The 22,611-nt window shown below is 41.3% G+C and overlaps 1 protein-coding gene across 2 annotated transcripts in view; it reads right to left on the reverse strand.

The window, feature by feature from the left end:
- Positions 1-308: 308 nt before the first annotated feature.
- Positions 309-22,611, reverse strand: part of PTPRB (protein tyrosine phosphatase receptor type B) — a 63,623-nt gene continuing 41,320 nt past the window's right edge. For both annotated transcript variants that reach the window (XM_071766763.1, XM_071766772.1), the window contains 16 exons: positions 21,670-21,948; positions 19,714-19,863; positions 18,212-18,455; positions 17,156-17,262; positions 16,536-16,635; positions 16,155-16,238; positions 16,021-16,038; positions 15,835-15,916; positions 15,302-15,392; positions 14,214-14,290; positions 13,269-13,403; positions 12,092-12,214; positions 11,673-11,836; positions 10,298-10,433; positions 6,197-6,317; positions 309-4,695 (listed from right to left, as the gene is read on the reverse strand). In XM_071766763.1, coding sequence (XP_071622864.1) covers positions 4,673-4,695; positions 6,197-6,317; positions 10,298-10,433; positions 11,673-11,836; positions 12,092-12,214; positions 13,269-13,403; positions 14,214-14,290; positions 15,302-15,392; positions 15,835-15,916; positions 16,021-16,038; positions 16,155-16,238; positions 16,536-16,635; positions 17,156-17,262; positions 18,212-18,455; positions 19,714-19,863; positions 21,670-21,948 — 1,934 coding nt within the window. In that variant the 3' untranslated portion in view covers positions 309-4,672. The remainder of the gene's footprint in view (positions 4,696-6,196; positions 6,318-10,297; positions 10,434-11,672; positions 11,837-12,091; positions 12,215-13,268; positions 13,404-14,213; positions 14,291-15,301; positions 15,393-15,834; positions 15,917-16,020; positions 16,039-16,154; positions 16,239-16,535; positions 16,636-17,155; positions 17,263-18,211; positions 18,456-19,713; positions 19,864-21,669; positions 21,949-22,611) is intronic.

Genomic DNA, 22,611 nt, shown 5'->3' on the forward strand with positions numbered 1-22,611 from the left:
CTCAAGCTCAAGATGCACTGTTGCTACAGGTACTCCTTGTTTAACCCAGACAGTATCAGCTTTATTGAAGGAGGAAAGCAGAACACCATGGATGTAAAGGGAACAACAGTATCTTTCCATATGGGCACTAATCCAGCCAACAGGCAACAGCAGAGCTCCCTTTCCCCCAACAGACTGAGGCTTCTGATGAATTTAATGCTCTCTGAAGACCATCTCACTTGAAATCAAACTCACTTATGACCTTTTTCTGACAGGACAACAAAATTTATAATTCAAAAGCAGTCAAACAGAAGATGAGAGAAAGTGACTTTTTTAAAAATTATTACTTTATTTATGAACTGTTTATAAAAATGTGTAAAATATACTCAAATATATTTGATTTGTTGACTGTAGCTAAAAATATAAAAATATACTTAACAATGCATAAATTAAATAGACAATAGTAGCACAATACTGTGTTCACCCAGTGTTTATTAGGAACACAAATGTAAGTAATGATATAACAAATGAGAATGGAGTATGTGCTGAAGGTGTTTTTCAGACACTTTACTCTATGGCTAGCCACATTTTAAAAATTGTGGGTTTTTTAAGTGTAGCATACTACCCTGCTGTAGAGCAATATATATGCAGGTACTTGACAGTATAGTATTTCTTTAGATTTAAACCAAATCAAGGAACAAGTAAATCATCATGCATGTCAATCTATGAGCATCACTAACACATTATGTGCCCAAATCCACAGTATATGATAAATTTAGCTTGTCCCCAGTGTCCAGTATTAAAAAAAAATTCCCACTCTGAACTACCTGTTGATCTGTGAGGTTGCTGGTGACTGACCAGCTTGCTTTGGCCATAGCGGTGCTATCAACAGGAGATCCGCAGCCCTGGGAGGAGATACTAATACGCTGATAAGGCAGGTTGTTTTTCTCACCCCTTTAGCCTGCATAGTAACTCCCAGGCTGAGAGGTACTCATGTACTCCTATCTGTCTACTATTTAACTTTTTGCTTTCAAGGTCAAAGTGTAAATAACTATATATAATATATAATATAAAATACAAACCTAAAGCACACACATTTTCTTTTCTCTGTTCTACAAATGAAAGGAAATTCATAGTATATCAGGCACAAAATAATATTTCTGGCAATTTTAGGCACATATATAAGCTGTATAAATAACTATAGCAGCAGAAAAAAAACCATATAAAGTTGCACTTTTATGACATCTTCACAGTATGTCTATTTCTCTCACCCACTTTTGTGTTCCATTTGTAACAAAACATATTACTTGTCTACTCCAGCTATGCAAAATACTTTTATTTTTTTCATTCTAGAATCGGTGATTCTAGAATGTGGATCTTTTAATTGTATTGCACAGATTTTTTTAAAAAACAACACATTTAATACATTGTTTCATTACTATAAAACTTTCATTACAAAATTTGAATTACCCTAAAAGCCCAACCCTGCAAGTGCTTCAGAAGTGGAATAATATTCTCTAGGCAAGCATTCCAGTCACCTTTCATGAAAGTACTCAGGTAGCTTCGTGGATAATACAGAGATTCACAGAACTGGGCTCCAAGTGTGCAAACTTTAGCTTATGGATCAGTGACAACACTACAATGCTTTATAACATTATTATTGGGAAACATCAAGAAGGGAATTCTGAACATCAGTCATGGACATTCAAAAGAGAAACATCCTCTTCAGTGGAGGGTGTCTTTTTCCTTAAGAGGTCTTTTTGTTCAGTAAATAGGCTCCTTCAAGTTCATTTCTTCTTACATTAACAATTTCCTTCTATTCAGCTTAGAGGCACAGTAAATATAATTAATTATACTGATAAGTAGGTGTCTTATATTCACAAAATGCTACATAGATACTTTTTACTTATCCTTGGTGGATTTACACTGGTTTCTTTCAATCAGAACAGACTAGAAAGCAGAACCATAGCAATACTGTGTGCCTACAGTCTCACAAGTGACCCAGCTTGGCAGGGGTATAATGCTGCTCAAGAGCACTGTGCCAGAGTGCTTAAAGTCATCTGTCATGTTTCTAAGTGATGAGGAGGGAGAGGCTAATGAATTGTGTCCATTAGTAGCTGAGAGAAAAAATGAAAAAAGCTATCTGCTACAACACGATTCTTTCAGGTGCAGATTTGTGAATTCTATGGGTGCAGAGGAAGGAGCTGAGAAAGTGTTAAAGAAAGATCAGAACAATGCATGTCTTTCTGAAAATAAGGAACAACAGGCACACATAGTATACAATCAGACTTTTGCCTGCAAATCATATATTATTGACCAAGTTCCATTTCCCTCTGCATAAAAAATGACACAGTAATATATCATGTGAAATAATTTATAGGCTACATTTGTAACATTTTTACAGTGTAATTGTACTGCTGGTAACCAACATGGTGATCTTTTTTCTTCAGATACTGCTGCAAAAAGAAAGGACTAAATGCAGCACACGTAACACAACTGCAATACTCATAATTCCCTAAGTTCAGCTGTTATTAGCAGAGCCAATGATTCATATAAAGCTGCTATGCTTTTCTGTCCTTGCTTGCTAACCTAGAGTCTATCTAGCAAAGTAACAAAGATAAAAAGTGGCCTGCAGAAAAACTGCACATTTCTTTGTGGTTTTGCTTAGATTTCCCTCTGTAAAAGTTACTTCCATTATAATTCTAGTTCCCTTCCCTCGACCCATTAAGGGTGGTGAATCTTGATATTTCTGTGGGGCAAAAGAGGATATTCAAAAGGAATGAGCAGTATTTTCATAGAGAGACATCTAAAAGGTTAACCAAGCTTACATGTTCTGAGCAGTTGTGATTGGTGATTTGAAGGGTAGCTTCATATGAAGATACAGGGTCAAGAAAGGGTGCAAGTACAGATGGAGCAGGAAGGAAGAATGACCACGAGGCTTCTAGGGAAACCAAAATGACATTAATGTGCATAGTCCTGCTGCTTCTGCTTTGGAATGATTTAAGAAAACTATGTCACAGCCACCTAGAAGGTTTCTTCAGCCATCATCAGGCAGGTGTTCCTACTCCAAGGAGATTGCAGCTCCCATATGACACAGTGAAATCACAGTAGTCTAGGCTGAGGGCCACAGCAGTTCCTCAGTTAGGCACTTCAGTGTATTGGCAGGTTCTCAGGAGGCCTCATGGAATTTAGGCACTTGTATTCAGCATCAGGCTAAGTTTTCTTTAGGTAAAGTAAAAGTAGATACATGGCAAGAGAACTATGGAGCCCTTCTTTCTTTTTGTGACTGAGAACTGTGTACTGCTTCTCTGTTTGAAGAGTGTTTCATAAAGACAAAGAATAGCTGAACAGCATGTTCAGTCCCTTGACTGAAAATCCTCTTTGCAGAAGAGAGAGGATGTGCCTAATCTGCTTGGCTGGGCAGGATACCTGGTGAGTGCTTTTGATCATATTTCTTGTTAATCACCAAATGCTTTCAGCCTTCCAATGATTAGCAGAGCCCTACCAACCTACATCCCCTGGTTTACTGATGAACTTTTTTCTATGTGAACTGGCCTCGTGATGCTGACATTGAGCAACATCTAAGTGGAAGAGTCTGTGTGGACAAGCTGGGGCCATGCTTTCCCTTTGTGAAAGCAAGAGGCATTTGAAGACCAACACCTGGGACAAAGCAGCTGTGCTGCAAGCAGCTTAAGGCCAAAGCTAGTTGTGTAAACGGTGGGATGTACACCTTTTCATCTCTTTATTTCAACACACTTAGAATCTCTCTACTTTTTTAGCTGTCATGGTACAGTATTATTTTTTATGAGCTATGGAAGTTGCCAGACTGCACATCCTTACAGGTCTGTTAATATGAATGTCTGAGGTGTTTTGCTTGAACACCATTCTTACCATAATTATACAAATGTGAAAATGCACAGACACAGGCTGTGGTCTGATTCTGCTCTCTTAAATCAGTGTAAAGAAATCATAATGTGACCTGTCTCCCCCCAAAGCATGCATGCTGGGGGAAAGGTCTGCAAGACCTTTTGTGGTGGCGTATGTTATTGGATATTTTTCTATGATGTCACATTAGACTGAAAGAGTTACTTTCAGTGAGGTGGACCCTGTTTTGCTCTGCTGGTAATGAGTTCTGAAAAAGGTATGTCACTGTGTCATGGGTTATACCCATTTTTGTCAGATGAAAAGCAGTAAGTTTAAAGTGTAGAGTAGCATTGTAATTCCTACACAGGACTACTGTTCCCTTACTTAATAGTAGCTTATTTCATCTCAAAAACACTGAAATGGTTTAAGAAAAATGAGGTTCTCCCTATAGGCTTTTTCCTCTGTGTTTCATGCCAATACTGCCCCAAACACAGCAGTCCTGTTAGCCATACAATTCAAAATAGTTTATGTAGAACAGTTCATAAAAACTATGATAAGAAAAAATACTATTATCTGAAGCTCAATATTAATATAAACAATATAGAAAAAACATATTTACATAATGCCAAAATACAATTATATACATTAATTTCTATCACACTTAAATTATGTCTCTTTTAAAAATCACCAGACCAATAAATTATGCACAGTCCCAACAGAATGGTCTGGCACCTTTCTAGTGCATGAAATACATACATTAAAAAAACAAACAAAACCCCTAGTTGACAAAAACGCCTAGTGGTCACAAAAGCAGATGTCTGTAACATTCTTAGTGCCTTGAATAAACAGCATCTGAAATCAAGGAAAAGTGAGATTAGAAAAAGCAGAACAAGCCAGGCTTAATGTTCAACTTTCCCAACTACTCTGAAAGGTGGTTGTGTGGCAGCAGCACTGGCTGGTGACTGATGTAACAGCAGATCTGACTGAAGAGCAGATCCCACCTCTGCTTTTGCTAGCACTCCCAACTTGTGGAACCGTGGTTATTTGAGTCTTTGGCATCCTCCAATCCTGCTCTAACTGTTGATGATAAGATTTCCATGGGCTAGGTGAAGAAAATTATTTTGATGTTCATCATATAATCATAATTCCTAATATCCAAATTTGAGGCACTATGGAGATCCTGCTGTCTCATTCTGAAGGCTTCTACAGCCCTTAGGAATCAGGTCTAACAGGACACAGAGGCCACTTTTACTTAGAGCATCTCCAGACTGGACCTCTGGCCATGAGGATCATAGAATCATCCTGGTTGGAAAGGACCTTCAAGATCATCAAGTCCAACCATCAGCCCTACACCACCATAATCACTAAATCATCTCCCAAAGCACCATGTCTACCTGCTTTTTGCAACACCCCCAGGGACAACTCCACCGCCTCCTTGGGCAACAAGTTCCCATGTTTCACCACTCTTTCAGTGGAGAAATTCTTGTCCTGTCACTGGGGAGAAGAGGCCAACACTAGCCTCACTACAGCCTCCTTTCAGGTAGTTGTAGAGAGCAATGAGGTCTCGCTTCAGACTCCTCTTCTCCAGCCTGAACAGCCCCAGCACCTTCAGCCTCTTCTCGTAAGAACTGCTCTCCAGACTCCTAATCAGCCTGGCTGCCCTTCTCTGCACCTGCTCTAGTACCTCAATGTCCTTCCTATGCTGTGGTGCCCAAAACTGCACACAGTACTCCAGGTGTGGTGTCACCAAGGCTGAGTACAGGAATAAGATCATCTCCCTGGTCGTGCTAAAGAAGAGGAGGTGAAGGGCAGTGCTAGTGACAGGTTTGCTACTCCTGCAATTTGTACTGCCAAGGGACTGGATACAGGCTGGGAAAAAGAGCATACATTGGGCATTCAAGAGGAAATTATCCTAAAGCCACCAATACAGTCAACAGCAAATGCTGGTGATCCAGGACATAAAACAAACTCCATGAGCCAGTGGCCTTAGAATGTTTACAAGTGGATGGTGTAAACACTGGTGAGGTAAGGCAGGGATGATAGGGAAGGGATGAGGGATGATCCGTCATGATAGGGAAGAGGTTTAGTTTCCTCAAGAGCACAGGAATCATGAAGCATGAGAAAGGGAGAGCATGAAGTTAAGATAGGAGCAGGAAGAGATGTTACAATGACTAATAGTGGAGGAAATAAAGGTGCGATTGCAAGAGTGACAAGAGCAGAAGATTGAAGAAAGGAAGCTTCAGGAAGAAAACAAGTATCGATGGCTCAGGGTAACACAATTTTCACCTTCAATTACATTGACAATAGGCTATTACATTTGAAACATTTTACAGTTTGGTCAGCTTGCATTTACCTCTGTGATATTCTGGATTCACATTTTCATATATTGGAAACAAGGGATTTTCTTGTTCACTGCGAAGTTTTCTGGCTCTTAGCACATCTCTCACACATTGATGTAAGTATACGTATTGACACTGAAAAAGAATTTTTTAAAGTCATCCAAGGAAATGTTGTCATCTAATTTTCTGTATAGTGAAAAATTACAGGCTAACTGCCTCACATAAAATCAAGTTTGGTGCTAAAATGAAAATATACTTATAGAATTCATTTCCTTTTCACACTAGTAATGTAGTAAACTTTTGTCCATTTTTAGAAATGCCACCAGTTAAACATAAATAAACACAGTGAGTTCTGATGGATCATGACATGAATGAAAGCACTATCAACTGTAAGGCATAATTTGACATGATGCTGTCTGGGATAGCTGCTACCTCTGAATGCTTTGGTATAAAGTATGTGTAACAGAATTAGTATGTACAGGGAAGCACAACAAAGAGACAACAATTTCCTAATGTTTTTATTCTGAAAATAAATACTTTCCACAGAATTTTATCGTATAAATATGTAAATATTTATATAACTAAAATATATAAATATTTCATAGAACTTTGATCACTTTTTCTGGCAAAAGCAGTATTTTTTTATCCAATATAAAGTATGAGAGTGCTTCTGACTATGTGGTGAATGACAGACTCTTTTCTGATGAATGACTTTCACAAAAGGAAGTTAGCATGACATTCACAACCAAAGTGGGGAGGGTTAGCATGTTACCGACTTCTTACCAAACGACCTTTGGAAATTCTTGGCAATTCTCTGTGTGGTACTCTAGGAGTAGGATTATTACCCAGGAGGTTTGTATAAAAAGAGAACTTTACTTAAAAATGAGTAAGATTATAAAGCATGTCAGATTAAACTAGCAGAATTATAAAGGAAGGTACTTTTAAAGCAATGGATTACAATTTAGCAGAATTTAAGGAAGCTGTCAAAACAACAGGTTACAACTAACAAAACAAAGCAATGGGTTGTGAAACTTAACAAAGTTAGAAACTATGTTATCCTTATGTGTGTTAAAAACAGAGACAGAGAGAGATAGGATAGGAAGGATATCACCACTCTTGGATCTAGGAATAAGCTTGGTAGGAAGCTGTGGTCCTTGGATGGCAGGCAAACGTCCAGCATTTCAAGTGTGCCTCTTTTTTGCTACCTGGCCCCACCTTTTGGGGGGGGGGGGGGGCTTTGGCATATCTTGCAAAGCCAGGCATTCACTTGGCCCCCTCCAGATGGGATGAATGGGCAATAGCCCTTATTTCTGTGCATGCACCCTCTCCAGTGTCTTTACCCGGGGCACACACAAGATGTCACTCTGCCTCCCCAGGGTGCAGCTTGCCTGCCCCTGTCCCTTATGGAATAAGGACAGGGTCCTGCCTCTCAGGGTGGCATCAAACAGCTCCCCTTGCAAGGACAGTGTTCAGCTGGTCAGGATGGCCACTAAAGGAGGGGCTGCTCTTGTGAGAATAGGGCCCTGTTTATCAGGGTGGTTCCCCAAATGAGGGTCTCTCCCTGAGAGAACAGAGTCCAGATGGCTATCAAATGAGCCTCCACCTGAGCACAGTGTCCACTTTGTCAGGGTGGCTGCTTTGAGACAAATATTCTTTTTGGGATTCTACACACCTTGATAGAATAGATTTTTAAATCCTCATGCTATGCTACTCTTTGTGGTTTATGACATGCATCATTACATTATTTTGATTTTTGTAGCATATTACATAATGGCCATGGTACAAAATTAGGCCATGCATCTTTATATATCAAAGTGTACGTTTTAACATTACATTATCTCAAAGACATAATTCCTCCAATAAGCATATGCGCTTTTCCCCCCACATCTTCTTTTCTTATTTTTCACAAGACATTCAGCTACTCCTCTGTGCATTTTTCTCAGTGCTCTGGCTCTGGAGAAGTAATGATGCCTGTTGTTATGCACATACAGCTGCTAGTGCTGTGAAGCAGAATCCTGCACCCCACCCATCAACTGGGTGGAAAGTTGGCCACGGCACGGAGACTTCCTCTGGCAGAGACCACGTGGGTCTGAACTGGTGGATAGCTTCTCTGCCTATGTAACAGCTGCTGTGCTGAGCCCACTGACTTTTGAACTGATGGACAAGTTTCTGTTCTGTTCCCCTTTATGTTTTCAGCTGCAGTCTTTGGTCTGAAACAGCCTTCAGACAAACATGAAGCAGGGGCAGCATTTTCTTGCTGCTGTTTTACTGTGACTGTGTAACGTCAAGCAGGATGGTGCTGTGACATTTGGCTGAAGCATCTAATTGAAAATAGTCCTACCTGCTGGCCTGAGCTCCTCAGTGGGATCAACAGATGAGGACCTAGCTTTTATCTAACCCCCAAACAGATTGTGGAAGCAATAACACCAGGAACTAGGATGATCGCACACATCAAATGGAGTTTGTGAAGCAGATCTTTTCTTCTCCCTCTCCCCTACTATTTTACTTTTTCTTAAAAGATGTGTAAGAATTGCTTCATAATTCACTGCTCATTGCAAACTTCAGATCATCATAAAATTCCAGGATAAATTTACTTCATTTTCTTGCAGGAGAACAAGAGATTGTATTCCTTGTGCCCCAACATACCTCAATGAAGTTCTGCATCAGAAAGCAGAACACAGATGCAACTGACAGCTCAGATTAACAAGAGCTGCTGAGAATACAGCAGCTCAGTGGCTGTGCACTGACTGACCCAGCTACATGGTCAGCCTACAAGTAAGTTACAGCTCAAGTGGAGTGAGTATGTGTAAGCTGCAAAAGACTTCTGTCAGCCTGTCTCTGGGATGCTGATTGTGAAACCTTCCATGGGCAGGACCGGTTACAACAGGGATCTGGGTAAGACTGGAGCCACTGCTGGTCTGGGCCCGAAGTGCAGGGAGTGCTGGTAGTGGGAAGGTGGGCTGCTCCTAACTACTGCTGTAGATGCAAGCCCTGGGTTTGGCTGCCTAATGACTTAGAACCTGTGTCAAGCTCATGCCAAGGATAACCTTTGTATCACACAGCTTGACCTGTCTATAAGCCTGGTGTTTTGAGGTAGTTGTCTCATTTGTCCAGCTAGGGAAAAAGAACCACTCTCCTGAGATGCCTGTCTGCCTTTCCTGACGATAGCTGATGGGAATATAGAAGGTGAGATGCCCAGACAAGGCTGAGAATCTGTCTCCCCTTCAACAGAAGGTCTTCTGTGATTGAGATAGTTCCAGGAAATCTCTTTTGCATTCCCAGTTGAGCTTCTCTTTATACCCCTGTGGGACTTCTACATCTATTAGGAAGTCACTGGTATTTTCATTTCCATATTGCAACAAAGAGCTCCATTAGTATCAAGCTACAGACACATCAAACTTGTTCTGAAACATCTATTAACAGTTCACGAGAAAAATGTAAAGACTGCATCCACAACTTGCCTTTATTAAATCAGCTCCTAAGTGTTTAGCTGCTATTAGTATAAAGTGATTTTTTTGGCGTATTTAAAAGCATGGAAAGAAATCCCAAACACACAATTTTTCTGCACTTTGAGAATAAATGCACTTGCTTTTGCATTATATGTTAGGAAAATGCTGATCAACTTTCCAATACCATTAAGAAAAATGACAGAGAAGCTCAATAAAAAATGAACTACAAAGCCACAACGTCACAGTACTTAGAGCTTTAAAAATATGTACATTTAATTTTCTCTGCCTTACATTCCTTTTCCCTATTATGTAGACCTGCCAGTCTGGTTTAGGATTGTCTTCCAGACCCATCCCTGACAGACCTATCTCTGCTCAAAGCTCATCTACTGGACACTACACTAACACAACAATGTGATGCTAAGTATTTGCTGCATAACCTTGTTGGGATGATCATGGGTCAGTGCCAACAGGGGAAATCTGTAGGAAGCCATTTATGGTTTGGACCAGTTGAATGAGAGCCAACAGAAACAATCCCAAACTAGAAATTCTCACAGAGCTAAAATGTATCTTACAGTGGAACAACTGAAGTGCTTTGGGTGCCTTTAAAATGAGACACTATTGTATACTGAGGCTGTGTTGCTGTATTGTAGGTTATTCAAAGCTTACCTCTGTCTGAACCATGTGAACCCGGTGAAGCCTTAGATCACGGACTGCTGCATAAATATCCACAGTGTCCTTTGAATCCAGCTGCTGCAGAATTCGGTCCAGTGCAATGAATGTGCCAGTCCTGCCAACACCAGCACTGGAAAAAGAAAACCCAAAAGATTTAAAAGGAGATGGATTAAAACATTCACTGTCTTTAGGTGATACTTTTGCAAACTTCAGATCTCCAGGGTAAGAAGCTCATTGCTCAAATGGCATCTCTAGGACTTCAAACACTTGGAAGTGGAATTTGTTTAAGAGGGGGGAAAGGATGGCAATGGTAGATGTATCTCTGCCACTGCCCATATTGCTTCCTGCTTTGGATTAATAGTCATTGAGATAGATACACAGGAAGACTACACCTGACTGCAACTTTTAAATCTCTTCATCCCAGAGATGAACCAGTAGGCTTGATCCTAAAAGATCACATGTCTTGTGCCCTGTGGAAGAGCAGAGTTGGGCAAAGTAACCCCGAGTCTCCAGTAGCTGAAATGCTGTGAAGAGGGGTTTGGAGGCATGAGGCTGGGAAGAGGAAAGTTGACCTGCCAGTGAGACAGTAGATATATGATGTGTTGCAGCACATGATGTACAGGCAGACACAGGTGAGGTTATGTAAGATACATACATACCTCAGCCCATATGATGGGTTGAATAGTCAGATACTACATTCAGGTAGTATCAATGAGTATTTGGCTTTATTGGAAAATACACACAGCACCATGCTGCACTCTCTCTCTCACTTTGCAACCTTATATTCTGCTGCAGCTGGCCAGAGTAGGCCAGTCCAGTTTTGCATTTTTTGTATATGTGTGTAGGGATCATGGAACAGAGGGAGAATTGCGGCCTTGTGGCTGTCAGAGATGGCATAACAGCAAAAGACCATAAGAAGGAAGTAAGGAGAGGGAGTGTCAGTCATAATGGGGAAAGGATGGATCAGACAGCTAGTCTCAACATCCATGAATACTCAGATTCACCCTTGTGTATATTTTAACTTTTCAGAACACCCCTTTGTGAGTGAGATGTTGGGCCACCACAACAGCACACAGGCAATTTATGAATGCAAAATCTTATGAGCAGTGGCAGCTGCTGAAAACTTTAGTATTCTGCATTGTTCCAAAGAGACATTGCGGTACCCTGAGAATCATTTTCAAGGAATCTCTAGGGTAAGGTTGTGAGCAAGTCCATGTTCTTTGATGCTCTGATGTATTCAGAGACTTAAAGCAACCAGCTACCTCTCAGGTTCTAGGCTGCCTATGGCCTAACAGTGATGAACATTTGGGATCTTCCTGAGGGTACACACAAAGGCTCTTCGCCACTGACCTTTTGCTCCTGCACGTACCTGCAGTGCACAATTGCTGGTCCTGTGTCTGGGGTCCTGTTGATATAATCCCTCACAGTTCTGACAAACTGGATCAAGGACTGGGTGGTCTCTGGCACACCGTGGTCTGGCCAGACAGTGTAGTGGAAGTGACGAATAAGCCTTGCTGAGTCAAGCTGCTCTTCCTGTTGAGTTAAAAAAGTGTAAATCATCAGAACAGATGAGAGGAGAGGACACACACAGCATGCACCTTCAGAGCAAATGCTATAGCTGCCACCAGAAATAAGCTGGACATGATGCAATTGTACTACAGCAGAAACCTTCCTAATTTAGCTTTGCAGGTGTTTTTAAGCCAATTAATTTAAAACAAACAAACAAACAAAACCAACAACCTCATACACACACACACACACAAATTGAAAAGATGAACACAAACATACACTGCATATTTTAAACTCCCGTATAGTCCATTCTGGGAGCACTGATTCAGACAGCATCTCAACAATCAGGTCACCATAGTACAAGGAATCCTGGTCAAGGGGCCAGTAGTGATCACACTTTACCTGCAGGGACACAGAAAACAATAGGTTTAGTAACTGTAAACAAAGCCCTCATCCAGCACTGGCAGAAACTGGCTTCAGACATTTTATGCCTGAAAATGAGAGAAGAATGGCAGCTGCTGAATTCAGAGAGAGATGCTACCCCTGCCATGTCAGCTCAGCAAACAAGGCCTGGGATGGGACTGAGAAGTGGAAGTTCTCCTCATGGATGTTTGTGATGTGGGAGTGGGAAGCACTTTGCTGATGCCCTCTTCTGGACACAGCATTTTCTGTCAACTCTCATCAGAGCTCTGCTTGGATGAGAGCTAAGCCTCCAATGCCTGCTCCCCTACCTCTTGCTGAGAAGATAGAAGGGCCCCACTCAGAGCCAGTGAGGTGCAGGAGACAGGTGGCTGCCTGACCTGCATCTGCCTTCACCATCTCCTCAAGAAAAAACGGTAAACTGAAAGCAAATAACCCCATTTGTGCCACTAGATAGTCACTACTTAAAATTTAATCTTTTTTACAGATCTAGCCCCTGTCTTATAAAGGGTGCAGGATGCAGTTATACCTGGGGAGGTGCACTGTTGGGGCAGCTAAGTAACCCACTTACACTTGCACTCAGTAAGACTGTTAAGTGCTTCAGTGGTCTCTGCTTACTACATCAGGGCTTATGCATGAGAAATAATTGTATATATTTAATGATCCACATTTGCTTTCTAGAGCTTATATTTAAAGTACTAGTTGATCTGAGTTGATTTGACAAACAGGAAAATTTTGCTGGTGGTTGCCCTTCTGCATGCCTTATATTAGCATTAGTGAGAAAAGTCCTGGATTAGAAGCACTGAGATCTGTTCCTAACTCTAGCTTTAACATACTGCATGATCTTGAGATGGTCACCACATCCTCATTTCACATCCTTAATCTTTTTCCATATAATCTTTAGATTATACCTCTTGTCTCTTACTGTTTATCTCCTAGACTGGGGCCTTTGACATTAGTGTGATGCAAATAATAAGCATAAACTCTTAACAGGTGTTATAAAAGTCAGTAATAATATGGAAGTGTCACTGCTTACCCGGCCCTTCTCAACACATTGGGTTACCATGACAATGTTGTGGACATTTTGCTCCCATGCCATCTTCCAGAACTCATCTTTCGTGCCAGGCAAAGGGCCCTGAGTTGCTATGTATTCCCTGCGGAAATTATTGCCCTGTAAGTAAAGAAAACTCCATTAGTTTCCATATAGGCAGAAAAAAAGATCTTTTAGCAACTGAACAAGCTATGGGGTTCTAGCCAGGGCTCTGCAACAAAGATGCTCTTGCTAGGACAATAGTTTTGGGAGCTAAATTCTTGCCTCAGACATGGAAGAAGTCTGGCTGGAACAGAGAGAAGGAAAGACTGCAGCAGTGTACCTAAATACTGTCTCTTCTGTGCCAGTCAAAGCTTTTAATTGTTCTATTGTGTTCAGCACAGTCTCATGCAATTTTGGAGCTATTAAGGGGTTTTGTTTTATTTACTGCTTTTAACAAATTAGCTGAGCTCTGCACTGAAATCTGGATTGCTAAAGCTACTGCTATTATTAATCACAACTCTCTGGCAAAGGGTATTATTTTAATCTCAGCCAGTTTCACCATCCTGCAAGGTGCCAACAATGTCAGGATGAGCTACAGCTCCACAATGAGGGTGCCACCTGCAGTGATAGCTCCAGTTGTTGTGGACACAGTGTAAAATCAGTGACCTTTAAAAATGTGTCCTTGGCCAATTAGACCTGCTATCTTACATAACTATGGCAATCCAAGAAAGTGTCCTTAAGTGCCGGGTAAATCACTCACAGTTAACTTAATATCAGCCAGACACAGCCTTTCAGCATACCCACAAAATGAGTTCTCAGACTTCTAGCTCAAGTGAATTAATGAAGGGGGAGGGAAGTCTTAAGCATTCAGCTTTATATTCAGTTTTACATGAAGGACAAAGTACCACTGGAGGGGGGAATGTAAAATACTATCCTTGAGTCACTTACTGGTATGTAGCTTGCATTAATATAGTCTGAGCAAGGGTCATCATCCACATTGGAAAGTTTCACTCTTGATGTATCATCTAGAAAGAAATCAATTAAAGGAGGGTTATGGCTAGGTCTCTGTGTTGAGTCCCTCTCCCATTTACAGAAATGCATTTGTGAAATGATGGGGTTTTGTTATGACAACAAAAGAGCCACTGCAGCATCTTGCTTTGTTCCTGCCACCAGTGTGCTGTACTGGACAGTAGTGCCCAGAGCTGTCCTTGAAAGAGCAGTAGAGTTTCAGTGGTCAGCACAGCTCCCAGGCCAAGTGTCTTCCCTAGGTAGAGAGCCCTCTGCAGAGAGGTACAGAGTGCCTAAGACACCAGGTCGCTGATTTGTGAGATAATGCCATGTTGGATATCAGTCAGGTGTTGTTTCGTGTACATCAAGGGCATGCTCCCCAACCTGGTACCACAGGAAGAACACAGCTGTGAGGCTGTACTCCATGCATGCACCATACCCAGCAGCCAGGCAGCATGTGGGGCAGGGAGTCATGTCGTGTTCTTCCTCAACACACAGAGTGTTGCCTCAAAAACCACCAGGCAAGCAATCAAAAGGGGAAACTCTCCATGACAGGACTTGCCTCAGGAGAACAAGGCTAACTTCACACGTCCTACCACACTAGCTCTGCATTTTATAGTATGTTTTCTGTGTTTATAGTATGCTTCCGTATGTTTTCTCTTAGAAGAAAGATTTGGCAAAGGTGTCAAAAAGCACTGAATGGCTGTATGTAAACAACCCCACTGTTATTTCTGATATCCTTGCTATCATCAGTGACTGAATGCCCATAATAGCTGGAGATTTTTCTCTCTCAACTGAATGCCAGCCAGCACACCTCTAGTGCAAAATGAAATTACTGGTCTGTGTGAAGCCATTCAGGACCATACATCATCTGCCTCCAAGGACCAGAACTGAGCTGGTAGAGGTATTTCATCTCTGACAGAAGGGAGAGAAGGGGTTGACTGCATTCTCTTTTCCACTAGGCTTGCTGAAAAAAGTGAAAAATAGTCCGTGTGATGTAATATTACACAACCAAGCCTAAAACTCACAGGGCAATATATTATTGTATCGATTTTTCCCTCTGTTCTCTGGCAGAAGTGCTATGTCACATGTCTGGTTTCGACCCACATCTTTCAAGTCCTGCAAAAAAAAGGTACAAATAAAATCTAAGGTGAACATAATTAAACGATGTGACAGTACAGGGGGACACAGTGCTTATCAGCTCTGGACAGAGAATGGGTATTTTTTTTAAAAAACAAACTGTAATTAAATAGCTAATCATACTGGTTCACAGCAGAAACTGTGGCTGGCAGGTGCTTTCCATGCTTTATCACACAGATGTGCCACACAGATGAATGCTCCTGACCCCAGCCACATAGGTTATCAGGCAGAGGCTGCCAAACAGAAGATGCAATGCTAAATGGTTCCTGCACTAGGACAAGTGGCCTTCAGGTGAGACTCTCAAACTTGTTTGGATTTGTGTGAATAAGAAAAACAAATGCAGGTTCTAATGCATTAACCCATTGATTCAGCCACCCCACCCCTTCATAAAGCAAGTGCTTTGCCCAGATTAGGATCCCACCTCATACTCCTTAGACAGGAGGTAGTTGGAGTCTGCTTGAAGTTTGGTGAAGTGTGCTTCAAAATGACTGACTTTGATCGGACTAAAATATTCAAGGAGGAAGAAAATCACAGGATGAATCACAGTCATAATTTATCCAGTTGGTTACCAAGAAGCTTTTTTAGGTATTAATTTTTTTCTTTTTACCTGGAAGTTTTCAGGTTCCTAGAAATTATTTCAAAAGAAAAAGAAACACTTAATGAGTGGGTGACCAAATGGGACTGGTTAACCATAAGAACATGGTAAATTAGTCTTCTTAGAAACAAAACTTTTGATGTTACCCTTTTTGCCCCAAGTTCAGATGGACGGAGAGTGGCCTGTCCCTGCGAATGCTCAGCCTAGCTGTAGGTCTCTCGTGTCCATTGCTGGAATAAAAAGGAAGGTATTCAGTTTTACCATTACATTTTGATACTGATAAGAGCTGCCAATAACAAAGCATTAAGAGCAATACGTATTTGAATCAACAATATATAGAACTCTTAATATGTAAGTCATTAGTTCTATATTCAGTGTGTACAATGTTGAGGGACAAAGATTTTATTTGTGGAATAGTTCAGTGCATTCCCTCAGTTTTACACTTATGCTTTAAATATCGTACTGCTAAAAGAAACATAATTTGACCTGATTTCAATAGCAGAGACTGATAAAGGGACTCAACTTACCTAACTTTTTGTCTGCAGACAAATAAAGCAGTAACAGCCACTAACATCACAATCAGAAACAAGCCAGCACTCACACCTTCAATAACTCCAAACAGAGGCTCTAGAAGGAAAACAGGGTATTTATATATCTTGAGGAAAAGATATGAAGAATCAAAGCATTGCTAACTTTCAGGGGATGTTATAATCGGCTAAAGAAAATGGTTAAATACAAGGAATTGTAAGCCATCTAAACACTTAGATGGCTAAAACCTGGCCTTGATTTTCTATCCTTATTTTTCCATATATTACATAAAATCTTCCACCCCTAACCACAGTACAAGAAAGCACAGTCCCATTGTATGGGCATTTGGTTCTCTTTCACTTTGAAGCTTTCGTGGTGAGAGCTCCACTGAGTGTTCACCCTTTCCCCTTCGGTTAGCAGCTCCATCAAATTGTCCTCTGGGTTTTCGAACTAAGGCTGGAAAAGCAGATGGCTCTGGCCTCATTTTAAATCAGTCTTCAGGACATGTACAACTATCTGCCTGTGTTGCACTTCTTCCAAATAGTTCTAAATACCAGTGTTCAGAGGCACAATACGTAATTGCATGCTACAGTCACTGAAAAACAAGCCTGAAACTAACCTGCCTCTGTAGTGATGGGTAAAGAAAAGAAGGTGTCTGCAAAGAGTGGCTTAGGGAGTTCCTTCGGGTCTTCGCTGAAGAGCTGGGTAAAAGCTCGTATGCTGATCCTAGAGGAACAGTTTCATTGTAGTCAGAGATCATCAGATGTTCATAACAAACAGCAGAAAAATAAGAACTCATTTACCCCTTAGAAGTAACCAAAACCTTTCCACTGACCACGGACATTTCTTAATGCAGGCACCTGAGTTAAACAGTACAGCTGGGAGAGCCCACACCGACTGACTGACTGAAGGCAGGACGAGTGGAAAAGGGAGAACTCAGTAACACTTCTCAGAGAGGACAAGTTTTCCCTTCCTGTGGCTGGGTGGGACTGTGCTAATGGAGAAATGTTAAAGTCCTCTTGGTTCTGTTGGTAACTTGGGTATTTCCCACACTGACTTACTGGGAAATGAGCAGACTGTGGTTGGGTAGCACTGTCTTGATGCTGCTCTGCGTGTAGAAGCAGCACGGCTGAGCTGCACTGGGGCTCACACTTGGTCTCTCAGCCTCCGTAACTGCTGAGCCTGGTCTTGGCAACCACCTGCTTCTACATTCTATGCAGGCCTAGCTCTGGAGTCTGGGAGTGGTACCACAATTTAAAATAGCCTCCAGGTTTCTCTAGCTAGTTCCAAAGGACTGGAGTAGGGTAGTGGTGCTGCACAGAATAAGTCAAGCATCCTTGCCTTCTCTTGTTAAATATTCTTCTGACTCGGCTGATGGTTAAAGTCTTTCCAAAGAAACATTCAGCAGCTACAGGAGAGCTCCTCATCAAGCTGAGGGAAATACATAAACCTATTCATTGCATAGAGTTTTGTGCATAATTTGTAATATTTCCCATGCTAGTGAAGGACTGGTTCATACCCATGGAACGGGGATAAAGCTTTTATTAATTCACAGCGAAATAAGAAGAATAGTGTACAACCCAGCTACAAACACTCAAGGTGTATCAGGCCTCCAGACAGCACCATGCCTAATAATGTAAGCACAGTAGAGCACAGATACCAACATAAATCTAACCTGTAAGTGGTCCGAGGCTTTAGAGGTCCATCGCAGAATTTTTGCTGATCTGGTTCACACCTTCCTCCCAGATTTTCCATTTCCCCTCCAAGCTTAATGTCAAAGCTTTTATAGTCACTGTCAGGGTTTTCAGCACATCTACTGGCAAAATAATTTGTCTGGTAGATGCGTATAGAGTCATTATGTTTGTACTCCAGGTAGGAAGGTAACGGGTGCTGCTCATCAGGCTTTGGTCCTTCACTACCTACATCATGTGCAGAGAAAGACAGAAGGTTTACACACCATAGCCAGCAATGTGATGCAATTTATAGGCTCAAGCTGTTGACAGACATATTCTTATTCAACTTTCTGGAATTTCTTGGAGGCTGCACAGGTAGCTTGGGAATACCAAGCTACAGTGGTAGCTACTGTAAAACTACTTGTTTCTATACCAACCTTGCTATTACTTTTCTGGGGAACTTCAGACAGATTTCCTCACAAGACCTCAGTGTAACTTTTACAGAAACACTGTTGCAATGGGCATGCACAGGTGGAATTCAATGTTACCATATTTTTGCCTGTGCTGTTGGTGGGAATCTCTGTGATCTGCATTCCTGGGATACTACCGTTAACTATTGCAAGTTGGAAGTAAAAACTGAAGTTAAAAAAAAAAAAAAAATTAAAAAAAATACACACACTGACAAGTCTTCTGTATATACAGAGAAGCTGCAATAGGAAATGACAGGAGTCCCCTGCATGGAAACTGGCAATAACTCAGGTAGGCAAAACCATGGCAATGAGCAGTGCCCTTCTCAAAGACTATAGTCTGCACAAATGTGATAGGAGTATACAGTGGCAATATTATATCTGCTCTTTTTCCTGATGAACAGGAAAGGGCTGATGAACAGAGATTAAGAAACTTTCTCAAGGGTCACAAAATGTGTCCTGGCATGCCAGTAAATGAAGCCACTTCTAAAAACAAGGTATTAATTGCTGAGACATCCATCCGTTTTGTCACACAGAGGTCAACTGTTCTATTCTCTTTTAAAGTGCTGCATGCAAAGTAATTTTCCTCAGTAAGCAAACACCATCTGGGAGATGCTGCCTTTACCTTCTCAGCATGTCTTACTAAAGTTCTCCAAAAGAGTTGCTTCAGTGTTCTCACTAAACATTTAAACTGTTTTTTGAGATCTGTGCATAGCAAAGCAGTTTCTTCTGTATTCACTGCCAATGACATCCAACATTAAGTCTCCTGCTCTGGAAATTTTCAGAAAATGCATGGGAGTGTAACCTACAATGAAGAAGCTAACTATAACTTTTGGCTGAGCACTGCAATTGCTACTGACTGTCTCAATTTGTAAGTCCCAAGGCTAGGGAGCAGGTATAGATCCAAAACCCCTCTGAAACTCAGAGAATGAGGAGTAGATGAGGAGAATCTCCCTTGCTGTGTAGTGATAGGGGTGTACCTCCCTACCTAAGATCTAGAGCATACAGAGAGAATGGTATTAAATCATGACACTTACCATCAGCCTCCCTCACAACCACAGTAAAGTATTTCACTGCCCCATTAGTATCACTAAACCAGCTGCAGTTAAAAGTGAAGTTGATGGAGGATTTGGTAATCAGCACCTCTTTTTTGTTCACTCGTATGTCTGGAGGTGGCTGAGGGGGACCTGAGGAATTAAGAAAAAAAAGAAAAAAAAAGAGAAAGTATTATCTATGTATTTGCTGTGAGCTAGAAGGGAAATACAATCTGAAATAAAGCTCAGTTGACTGGACCCCAGTCTCTGATTCTGTTTTTTATTGCAATCAAGAAACTGTCTTCATCTCCCACAGCCAGACTGCCAAAGTATGGAGCAAGCCAGCAGTGAGTTAACCATAATAACAGTGGCAACTCCTCAGTAGGAATACCTGCAAAAACCCACATGAAGATGCATTAAAGTCTTTCTAACTCTATAAAAAAAAATTGTAGCTGCTAGGAATGACACAGGTTTAAATCAGGTATTTGGAGGCCACTTAGCTCACTCATGACAGGAAGTTATGTATTTTAAGCATCTGCTTCCTTTTCCAAGGGAACAGCCCTGAGTCAGCCAGACACAGCACTCAACCAGAGTACCATTTTCCAGACTGCAGAATTTCCATAGGAAATGTTCTGCATACGACAGAAAGCTGTACCTCAAGTAGTCATGCAACAGAAGTAAACTGGAAAGTGAAGTACATAGGGAAAAACCATCAGAGGACCAGTACAGCGAAAGTAGTGATTTTAAGGATCTACATTGCTGAGCCTTTTTGGGAAACATTGCTGAGCCTATATTTTGGAAACATACCACATGTGTAAACAAGTGGATAAACTTACACAAGGTTTTAGATTGCAAAAAGAACCAGTAATTCATACATTCATAGGTTGTCTAGCCAGACCTCTTGGATTGACAAAGCCTAGCTGCAAGTTTTTGTATTCCTCTGAATACAGAGTTAACCCCGAGTTAACCAGAGTCTGGGAAAGCATCATTGTTCAAAACAAGTATGAACAAACATAACAGCTAACCTTCAAATAGGATTCAGTCTCACTTCCTGTTGACATGAGCAGCTGGTTCTTACTACACCTGAATTTGTAGCATCCTTTCTGGTAGAAGAATGAGATTACACAGTTGCAATTAAAGGGCAGTTGACGGAGGAAGAGAGAAAACGGGTTGGTGACTGAATTCTGTAGCTTAGTTCTCTAGCTCCAAACCAAAATAATTTTTATGATCTAGCATTTCACACAAATATGGTTTTTAATAACCAGCCATAGAAACATCCAATCCTCCTGGCCATACCATAATTTTTGAGAAGTTTAGCCCTGGAGTGGTTTAGGCCTCTGAGTTGTGCTGTGCCACTAAATCCAAAGGTACTGGAAAAACTGGAGCAGCTCTAGGGCCAGCAGCAGCACGCTGTTAACCACACTGATGCCTGGCAGTGCAGAGGCACCAGCAGATTCTACTGCTGTCTTCCATTCAGCAACCTACAGGTGGAGAAACTGCAGAAGCTGTTTCAAAGCACATGCTTTGGAAATATGTGATCGTCTATCAGGTATGACTCTTAGAGGTGATTTGGTTAGATAGCACCTCAGAAGAGTGTATTGAGTGTCCAAAGAGGATCCAGTACCACAATCCAGTGTCCTCACTGATGGATATTTGTGCTGAGGATGTCTACAGACTGTGAAGGGAACACACAGGCACAGGAAGCCAAGGAGCACCATGAAGACAATTAAAGGTGTGAGATGATGCAGACATCTTTGGTGCTGAATGTAGTTAAAATCCTGCATTTGTCTGTCACAACAGAGACCAAAGGGTAGGTTCACTGTGTTTTGGCCACCAGATTATGAGTGCCACACACTGGCAATTGAGGAGTTCAGAATCCCTTTTGCTGTCTAACCAACACAAACAGCTCATTCTTACTGCTCACTGCTTCCCTCCACAGCAACTCTGAATTCCACTTACGGTCAATCATTGTAATGGTGCTGTCTTCAACTACTTCACTTGTCATGTCTGCAGAATGTACTTTGATGGACACCAGGTATCTCTTGTGAGGAACGAGGGTCATGATATTAAGAAGAGATTTGTCTTTATCTATCCTTTTAGAGAATTCCACTTCACCAGTGTCCATTTTTTTGCATTCGACACTATACCCATCAAAGTCAGAATCAGGAGGAGTCCAGGAACATGCAATGGCAGTAGAGGTCTGGGGCCGACAATGAAGACTTTGTATCTTGTCTGGTTCTAGAGGAAAATTGAGAAGTTGAAGTGCAGCAGGAAAAGGAACAGGTACCATAAACTCACCCTACGGTCCCTAGATTCTGCATCAACTATTTGAACAGAGAAGAAAGCTAAGAGCCAGAATTCCCATCTTTCGTGCAAATATGTGCAGCCTGATTATTAGTCAAGATTGTCAAACTCATTTTAGCCATCTGAAATTAGAACTAATGACATCAGCCTCACTGGGTCTGTGAAGCTACAGTAATGAATTATGAAAACACGCAAACCAGTCTATTTTCTGAAGTCTTAACCAGAAGAGCAACACTGAAAAGCAATGGATTTCTAGAACTCTCTTGCTACTTATTTGGAGGTTGCACGTGGTCAGAATTATCAGTCAGTACTGATACCATCCCCTCATGACTGACCTGGTTTCCTGGGTAGCATATGTGGTGTATCCCTACTACTAAAACATACCACAGAAGTATGCTTCATCCATGTAATACTGAAGCACCATTTATAGCATGACATGCAACAAAGATGGGATTTAACTTTCAGATGTCAGACATCTACATTTAAGTGATTAAATAGAGATGAGAGAGGTAGCTATTCTCTCATTAATATTCTGAATGGCATCTAAAGAGCTATTCATTTTACTAAACATGGATGCCAATTTGGAGATGAATCCCA

This window comes from Heliangelus exortis, chromosome 1 (assembly GCF_036169615.1).
Source record: "Heliangelus exortis chromosome 1, bHelExo1.hap1, whole genome shotgun sequence".
Taxonomy (NCBI): domain Eukaryota; kingdom Metazoa; phylum Chordata; class Aves; order Apodiformes; family Trochilidae; genus Heliangelus; species Heliangelus exortis.